Here is a 10,382-nt window from a genome sequence, read left to right on the forward strand (position 1 = left end):
GTGCCCTTGAGCAAGGCATCGAACCCCCAACTGCTCCCCGGGCGCCGCAGCATAAATGGATGCCCACTGCTCCGGGTGTGTGCTCACAGTGTGTGTGTGTGTGTGTTCACTGCTCTGTGTGTGTGCATTTCGGATGGGTTAAATGCAGAGCACAAATTCTGAGTATGTATGTAATTCATCTTCTGTAAATTATTTACAAATGGCCATCTCTAACATATCTGGATGCACACCTGTCTGAACTTTCATAAACCAATATGTCATCAATAATTAATAATAAAACAAGCTTCATATCAAGAGTCATTTTAAATGTCTTTATTATTATTATTATTGGGCTTAGAAACTTTTTTTAAATGACAAATTCCTTTCACAAGAGAAACTTGTGAGTTTGAAATAAATAAATAAAAAATAAAAGCAGGGGACCATTGCCTAGATAAGTAATTTGATACAAAAGCAGCGGGTTTGCATTATCTGTTACTTTAACTTAACTCTTTTCAGCAGAAGAAAAAAAAAACAAGACAGAGGTCATTATGGACTGTCTCGTCTCTCACCTGAATCTGTCTTTTTTCTTTTAAAGAATTGTCTTATGTCCATTGCTCACTGCCAGGCCACAGACACACACACACACACACACACATACACACACACAGAGAGAGAGAGAGAGAGAGAGAGTAATGCTAGGAGTTCAGGAGTTAAGCCTGGTTCAGGTTAAATCCTGTGTGTGATGAATGAATAAATACAGCAAAAGAAAAACATGAAACTTTCTTTTATTGTCTAGTTTGATTGTCAGCCACAACTGAAAAATAACAGATATAAATCTAGGAATTAATAACAATTCTTTTAAAAAGCCACAGTGAGTGTTTTCAGTGATACGTGTTTTCACTCAAAACGCCAGGGCTTCATGTTTCCATGACGACTGACGAGAAAAGACGCACGTGACGTCATGTTTACATGACTCCCGAGTATTAAATTAACGATAAACTTTAACAACAGAGACACACGTACGCAGTACACAGGTACGCAGTTTATTTGTCGCTCTTCTGTTTTTGTTTCACGCTCTAGCAGTTAATAAACAGAACTGCATGCGTCTTGCGGAAGAACATTGTAACCGGCGTTACTTCTCTCCGTTTATGACTATGGACGAGTCACCCAAGTCCTGTGCTACTCCACAGCGGCGGCGACCCGCCGGACTAAAATAGTCTGAAAATAAACACTTATTATAGATGTACCACCATGGTGATTCAGGATACTGACTTCAGTATTCACCGATATGGTTTCGGAACTTAGTTGCACCACAACCGATCACAACACTACATCACGGGTTCTCACTCTGCGTGTGTTTCGCGCTGGATGACGGTCGTGCTGAGCGGTGCAGGTACACAGAAGTAGAAGAAGAGAAGAAGTTGACACCATTTGCTATGCGGGAATGTTTTCATTTTCCTCCTTAACACATACATTTTAAACCACAAACTACGGAGTATGTTTTGGACAATATTTAACCGTGTAAAAGACGAACAAAAATTTTAGAATAACAAAATTTCTTACTCCAAGTTTTAGGGGTGCTGAGCTCCTTTTTTGGGGTGCTTCAGCACCCCTAAAAAGGGGCTAGCCTCGCCCATGCACGCAGGGCTTTTAGTATAAATGAGAGAGATAATGAATCGGTCGTTTTATTTAAAAACACTGACCATTTTTATACATGATTCTTGTCAAAGCGTGTGCCAGTTTCTAATAAATTTTAAAATATTTGTGTTATTTAAAATGTTCTATAAATATGTAATTGTTTTATATTTTGTTTTATAATATTATGTATAGATGTCATATTTACAATATAAGTAAATATATTAAACATAATATACAAATAATAATACAATTATTAAAATAATTATGAATAATACATAAGTGAAATATGAATCTAAATATTATGTACTGTATTATTATATAATATTAATATTTTGATATTTATGTGTGCTTATATTTTAAGTTTTACATGCTAATATAAACATAAATTAACATCATATTTAGGTATACCATACACACACTCATAATTTAAATTAGAAAACACTGAAAATAAACTTATTACATGATTCTTGTGATTTTATCTATTACATTGAAACAAATATAGCCTAGTATTGTTTAAAAAAATTATGTAAATACGTAATATGTTTATATTTTGTATTTTTGCAATGTTAAATTAATATGTTACTGTATATACATATACAAATGTATGTTTTAAACTGATATAAATATTGATTGGTAATGTTTTTAAATTTTTATATATACACATACACACACACACACACACACACATATTATTTTTTACTTATTTATGCATAAATATATCTGATATTTTGCATCAGACATTGTGACAACAGCATAGCATCTGAATGACACTTGGAAACCTGCAGTAGCAAATTTGTGCATTTTATGCACAAGTTTACAGAGTTCAATTAATGTCTATGCTATTTAATAAAAAATTACTATCCTGCATTTCTGTTATGTAATTTTTTGTTCTCCTTTCTCCAAATAGACTCTCACACTCCAGAACATAATTGCTGTCTTTCTCTCCTCTTCAGACCTCTGACTGCTGAGTTCAGAAGTGTTTCCCCGTGCCCAGGCCTCGTGCCAATCCGATGCCAATCTGACATGCAAATGAGCTCCTGGCTTCTGCTGTGGTGTCATTTTATGGCAGCCCTGCACCCATCACTCCCAGAATGCATTGCTTCCCACACCGCCTCTGCTCCTTAAAGCATCTAATTAAAACAGCAGATCCCTCTGCCTCACCCCTCCCCAGTCTCTCACACCATTCCACAAGAGAAATGATTATTAGGAATTTAATAGGGAGAGTTTTGTGTCCCAGGCCATCTGTGTCCCGGAGAAGGCTGGAAATTTGGGGAGGGTTGACGATGTGACTAGAGCTGTCCTCCCCCCCCCCCCCCCCCCCTCTCTCTCTCTTTCTTTCTCTCTCCCTCTCTCTTTCTCTCCGGGAATTATTACTCACTTCTGCAGCCAAAGTTTAAGGTGTTAAATCACCATTGTGGGGGTAGAGCATTTTTCACCTTTAATCACCCAGATTATTTCTAACAGGTTATTTATTGTGGGTAATGCCAGACTCAGAGGGATTGTGCTCTTTAACCATTTAAGACACTGTTTGTCCATTTAAATAATTGCTATTTATCAGGACTGGAATTCTGTAACTTTTCATTTCATTGTATTCAATAAGTTAATCAATGAAGCAAATAAACAATTTAAATTCATTTCTCAAACTTACAAATGTTTCATCCTAACTGATCAATTTCTTCAAGACTTGCATAGTGAATTCTGAAGAGATGAATTATGTAATTGCCATGCAATAATAAAAAACAAATAAGAAAAAATACAAAATATATCTATCATTCTATTTATAAATTAAGTTGTAGAAACAATTTTGGCTCAGAAATTAGTACATTTCAAACTATTACAAAGAAATAGGAAGTTATGCATTGAATTAAACAAGAAATTTTGAATTTGGAAAACTGAAATATTATTTTCATGTAAAACATATTCCAATAATCTCAGCTACCTTGCACCTCAAGATTTGTGGCATATACTGTATATTGTAATGTATTGTAAATGCAATTCATATTTACTTGTGACATACTGACAATTAAGCCATGGGGTGCAATTATGAGCCACTTGTTAATTGATTCACTGAGAGTATAAGTTGATTGTCTGTGTTTCTGTATATGCATATATGCATGTGTTGCATGCATTTTAAATAGCATATTAATATTGGTTGCAAGGACTCATAAAGAACAGATATGAATGTGAAAACTGTGTCCATATAAAGCCAGACTGACGCCCCCAGCTCTGCCACCCACACAGAATCTGCCATATGCTGCTCTATACTTTACCTCTATAGACTCTTATGAGAAGGAGAGAGAGAAAAGGGCACATTCGTGGTTAACCTCTCAGTCAAAGGAGAGCAAATGCATGCCAACCATTCAGACCTTCACCCCCGAGACTGTCTGCCTGCAGACCTCTCTCTCACACACGCACACACTCCTCCTGTCAGGGAGCAGCTGTCAGAGGCTGACTGAAGCAGAGGATGAGTGTGAGAGGAAGGATGGTGTCATTGGCCTGGAGGTTTCCAGCTCCAGAGATTCACGTGTCAAATACAGAGACACATTTTCACACTCACAGCAACAGAGCAGGACAAGATGATGTCATAGAGGAGCAAAAAACCCGACATTCATAGATTTATTTCATTTAACTTCACTGGAATTTTACCAATATTTAGGAAGTTTATGTTGTTTTATTTCAAATTTTTATTAATTTATTTTTTGTTTTGTTTTATTTTATTTGACATTCACATCCAAATATACAAACGGTGTTTAAGCTTAGTTGTAAATGTCATGTCCTCTTTGCTACTTCCGCGTATTTTATACCTGACTGAAAAAATAATTATATTACATATGCACATATGTATAACGTCTTGTTATAATTGTCATTTATGTAAAAATTTAAATTACAGGTTAAAATAAATTTTACACTTTAAAAGGCTTTAAATCTCAGTGACAACTGCTGAGTTTCAGATGAATGGGGATTTAAATTATTTGTTTTTTTATTATTATTTGCAATTGTTTTGCAATTGCTATTTTATCTATTTAATATTTTAATTGTCGGATACGTAGCTGCCGATTTGTGTGGCGTTTACTAGTCGGTCAAACTCTGAATAAAGTCCGTTCTGTCCGACCTCAGATATTCGTTTGACTCTCAGAAAATCGTTTTAATCATTTATAATAATTATTATTATTATTATTATTATCATTATCATTATTATTATTTTTAAAAAGTAGAAGAAGAAGAAGATACTATAAAGAATAAGATGAAGAAGAAGAAAATCACAGAATCACTCAGGTCTTGTTTCCTTGGAAAATCTTCTATTCGTTTTTTCTATCTGAGATGCAATCTTGGAATATATGTAATAGGTAATAAAACTAAATAACAAGTGTTAAATTAATACTCTAATAAAATATTAAACTGTTATTTAAATTAGAAATCTATATATTTTCAACTGTAAGCTCCGATAAGTGTTATTTGACATCTGAAAGTACCTTGTTGATCTGAAAAAAAAAAAACACCGGGAAAAGAAAAACTATAAACTGTAAACAGTTAGCCTAATAATTAAATTCGTTAGATGTTTTATTTAATAATAATAATAATAATAATTGTAGAAATTATATTAAAGGCCGTCACTTGGATAACAAAAACATTAATAACAATCTTGTAAAAGGTCATGATAGATTCAACATGTACACGCCGAAACCCCAATGGAGCACTTATATCCAAATATGAATAAACATAAGGTCAAAAACAAACAACTAATTGAATATTTATTATTTCATGATTTTATTTTATTTTATTGGCTTTTTCCTGAATCCCAACAAAATCATTTCGACCCACGTTAGTGTATTTCGATCAGAATGTCAGCTGTCAGACTCATTCGCTGTTACACGGCAATTTTCAGAGACAGGATTTATGGTTTTAAAAGATTTTAATTTTTTTCTTCCTGTTATTAAATAACCTCAGTCATCAGATACGAATCTGATAGCTTAATAATAAATAATAATAAATACTAAATATTTCAAGACGTAGAAGTCGAGATTAAAGTGATGCTGTAACATTTTATTCACTGATATGGTGATATACAATAACAGTAGCCCACGTTAATGTCTAGTATTGTTCAAATATTAATTAAAATAACGTTCATCTTTCAGGTTACTTCCTCAAGAAAGAGCATGAACACAGATGATCACATTCAAGATTTATTTCGACAAGCGGATCGAAGTGAGCTCAAGTTCACATCATTCACAAGACCCGACGCTCCTCCTCAGAGAATAAACGAAATAAACAAGGGGGAAAACTTTTACATAGCAAAATCACAATAGTTTCCTTAAATCAGTCAGAATAGTGAGTATCTATAGTTCAAAGTCACAGAAGTCTAACGAATACTGAAATTCACACAACAAGGCTATTTACATGTTTGCACGGTAATATTTTTGTCATAGGCTACTGCGTTGCATAGTTCCATTATTGCTGTCGTGAATTTGTGTTTCATGTAACACACGAATAAATCCATTTGCAGAGGATATGAGACAAGTAGGCTATTGTTGTTGGAAAAGCTTCAAATTTAATTTCCATCTTCCTTTGATTCATTGATTGTAACAGGTCACCCGCAGCCCGCGTCAATGCATGAGCAACAGCAGTCTGAAATAAATAGAATTGATTTTACAGTATTTTGAAATATCGTATGAAGAAATCAAACGAAAACAAAGCAAAACCATCGGCAACAAGGACTAATTAATTAACAGATCAGTGTAGCTGGCATCCAACCCCTATGCTTGCTTTTAATTATGGAAACCCGTATTTAATTCGTCCTGGCTCTGGAACGATTGGCTGCGGGGTTGTAAGTCATAAGGAAAATGGCTGTCTGGGGAAACGCGGTACATGGTGCCCCGGCCGGGAACGTTACAGTATCTCATCCCATAATGGCAGTTCTTACTGTACTCGACTTGGTCCTCGTGTTTTTTAAGCGAGAAAATCCCGTTATAATTAATCGGGGGACTCATTTGGCCGTCAAACTGAGGGCTGCTTCTCTCTGGAGAGGCGCTGTCGTAGTAGGACTCATAGGACGCGTAATAGTTGTACGGTCGGAACGGCTTGACGCCGTCCCGGGTCCCAGAGCTGAGGCCGGGGGGCGTGGCCATCTCAGCGTTCGGATACGGGTACATAGAATCGTACTGAGGCCTGCCAGAGAACGACACGTCCCCGTTGGGATCTGTAAGGAAATTTCTGCCGTTAAGCTGCAGGCAACCCGCAACCAAGTTAGTGGTGGGCTGTGACAAGCCCTTACACAGGGTCTGCACGAACGCCAGCAGGTCGGGTCTTTTCCCCGCGCTCAGAGTCTCAGAAAGAGCCCATATGTAATTCTTGGCTAGCCTCAACGTCTCGATCTTGGAGAGTTTTTGCGTTTTGGAGTAGCACGGCACGACTTTGCGCAGGCTCTCCAGCGCGTCGTTGAGGCCGTGCATGCGGCTGCGCTCGCGCGCGTTCGCTTCTTGCCGGCGCATTTTGACACGCTCGCCGCGTCCTTCTGAGAATTTCTTTTTACGCGGACCTTTCTTCTTCGGGAGGCCGTTCTCGTCCTCCTCTCTCTCCTCCTCTTCTTCCCTGTCCGTGTTTTCGTCCTCGGTCTCCTTGAGCTCGGCGCTACTGAGTGTCCGGGCGTCTTCTTGACGGGTGAATGTGGCACCAAACTGAGACTCGTGCATCATTTCTGGGTCTTCAAATGGTACGGTTAGCATCGTCCCTGCATAACGACAAAAATTAACAACAAAATAAAGCATTCATGACCTCAGTTGCACGGAAGACCAATTGCCCATGGGTTACATTTTTTGTTTTGTTGTTGTTCTTGGATTTATGACTAAAGAAAGTCTGTGATTAGCATTACTTGAAGACACTAACGTTTTGCTCCACGATATTAGTTATATAATGTGACATTTAATCTGCTATTGTTTTTGTCTTTTTTTAAGTTAAGAAATTCATAAAACCAGACTGTTGGTGTGACCTGCATAGAAAATGTTTCAAAATATGTCCCAATCCTTAATATTTATCTGTAACAAATCAGTTTTACAAAGCTTATCCTTAAACTGTTTAAATAAGTTGCAAGTAAAAAAAAAAGTGCCATTTTTACAATCTATCCCATTGTATTGTGCATTAACAAATGCAGGAAAACTGTTAAAAAACACATCAGAACGTGTTCGTCATTGAAATCTAGGCCTACGTGCTGTTTGTTTTTCATCTTTGATGGTTTACACGTTCATTTGAAAATGTTACCCGTCTGGTCATATATGATATTTCTAGTTTTTATTTTTAATCATACTCATACATTTTACGTGGATGTTATATATCAAATTAAACGATAACCTTCTGATTCAGATGACACGTTCTGTCATTTTAACATCCATTAGCTTGATCACATATCAAATTCCCAGACGTGAAATTGTATAAATCAACACAAAATTAGTTTTTGTTAAGTAAATGCATTTTACACAACGATTTACAGTTTCTATTGTCATCTCAGGAGGGTGGTGGTCATGTATACCGATTTCAGTCCTGTAGCTCATTTCTAATTGGTTAGACTGGCGATGTTATTCCCACAGACTAACGGCAATTATAAAATAGCAACGATCCTGGGTGAACCCAAAACCATGGCTATGCTTGTAAGATAGAAAAGACTGGAAATATGCGCGTGACTGTTTATAACAATAAACCCAACAACAACAACACATTCATGCCAAAACTGATGCTCTACGGCAGACTGGTTTTTCATGGCTCACCTGTTTCTTTCAGTGTTCAGCTCGCATGTTCGAATTCCTCGCGACGTGCAGAGCTGCCTCCCATGTGCTTGATGTGAAGCTGTAAGAATTCCTTTAATCTCCCTCTCCCTCTCTCTCTCTTTCACAGAGAAATGACACCCATGCCAGGCACCAGCGCTGGTACCCATGCCATCTGCCACTGACGTTTTGTTGGTCACGTGACGCGCTCTCTGGGGACCTTCATTCGGCTCTCATCATCTGGTGCGCTCGGTAATGGGCACCGGGAGGCTCTCATTTACCGTCAGAAAACTCAGAGTTAAAAAAAGAGAGATTAATGCAAGTTCTGCTGCGGTAATACCAGTGTAGAGACGACTAAATGATTTAGACTTTAAAACGAAGCGTGTATTTGATTATAGGGCGACGGATGCTGCAGGCAAGAGCAAATCAGTTCACGAATGCGTGTTATAGAGTCATCTGGTGAAATTTCTGCACAAACATATGAATAATATAGCCTGTGTGCATATACATTTTGAGGAGCATTCAGTTGGGAAACAGAGCAAAAAATTAATTGCTAGTGCTGTCATGATGCACTTAAACTCTAACATTACAGTGATTGTAGGTAATTACGATATTTAGGTTTTTAAAGCAGAACAGGGCTAGTTGTCACATTGGCTATATTGCAGGAAGGTTTTGAGTCTAAAGGCCAATTAAGATTATATAGCTAAATTCTGTCCTCCAAATTAAAATTTTACTATATTTATTGGGTGAACCAATGAACATAATAAAACTGCACTGGGAGACTAAAATGCACTGAGACTTTAAATGATGGTCTCACTACAAGTGTTTTTGCTTGGGCAAGTTGTCACGTGTTTTAAACTGTCCAAATTAATTGGACAAAAAATATGGTTTCATACAGCATTTATTATTATTATTATTTGTACTATTGTTTTATGTTACTGTTGACTTTTTACCCTATTTAATTTATTGTTTTATCTTTCAGAATAGTTTTTTTTATGTTACCTTTAGCTTTATATATATATATATATATATATATATATATATATACTGTATATATGTTGTTTTGTCTCTTATAATTATTTGACTGTTTTAGATCTTAGAAATTCTGTATGCAAATGTTATTTATTAACAAAATAATGGTTTCGCCCAGCATATATATATCAGAAAACTGTATCTTTTTATTATTATTATTAAATAATATAGTTGAAATGTAGCTTTTGCAGAAGTTTTTTTTTTGACCTTCAAAAAAAATTCCTTTCAGAGGTATTAATTCCTGAAAGACCTATTCTGTGATACTGAATTATTACCTTACATTTACACATTGTATTTACTCCATGATACTTTCAAGAGTTCCAAGCACATATCATGTATTTTCTTACAGATACACCCCCCCCCACCCCCCCACCCCACATGGTAGTACCATGGTTCTGCTGGTGTTAGACATTGTTGTGTTAAGTGCTACTGTAGTTTAAACCCACAGTGTATGACAACTATGAATCTCTGTAGTGCAGTCTAGCGAGTAGACTGTTAGAAGTGCAGGTGTGTTTAGTTTACGCTTCATCATCCTTAAATTATATAGCAGAAAAACTACTACTTTTCCAGTAAATATTCAACCGATATGCAGCAGAGGGCAGTCCTCAAAACTCCAACATTCGGACACACACACACACACACACACACACACTCACACTCACACTCTGCCCCCCAAAACACCTCAGCTGGCATTCTGCACGTTCTGGTCCAGTTCACACCAGCATCTGATGAGTCAAACCCCTCATTTCAGACTAATCAGTTGACTGCACTAATTGCAAATGCAAATATGCAAATTTAAATTAATTAATTACTCCACTAATTAGTTCTCTGGTCTTTTCAGGTAATAAATCATTGTGTAGTTGAAAGAAAGAGATGGAAAGAGGAAGGGGAAATGCATTTATCTGCCACCTAATACTCTTATAATGATTCATACACACTCAACATGAGTCCAGTTACATGCCGAGGTGAAAGTTGGGA

The 10,382-nt window shown here is 36.6% G+C and overlaps 1 protein-coding gene across 1 annotated transcript; it reads right to left on the bottom strand.

The window, feature by feature from the left end:
• Positions 1-5,788: 5,788 nt before the first annotated feature.
• Positions 5,789-8,532, bottom strand: neurod6b (neuronal differentiation 6b). Its single transcript, XM_059563080.1, has 2 exons — positions 8,376-8,532; positions 5,789-7,345 (listed from the first exon to the last, which is right to left on the bottom strand). Exon 2 carries the CDS (start codon positions 7,338-7,340, stop codon positions 6,384-6,386), a length of 957 nt encoding a protein of 318 aa, XP_059419063.1. The 5' UTR covers positions 7,341-7,345; positions 8,376-8,532; the 3' UTR covers positions 5,789-6,383.
• Between the last annotated feature and the right edge of the window lie 1,850 nt (positions 8,533-10,382).

Source organism: Carassius carassius, chromosome 12, assembly GCF_963082965.1.
Source record: "Carassius carassius chromosome 12, fCarCar2.1, whole genome shotgun sequence".
In the NCBI taxonomy this organism is placed as follows: domain Eukaryota; kingdom Metazoa; phylum Chordata; class Actinopteri; order Cypriniformes; family Cyprinidae; genus Carassius; species Carassius carassius.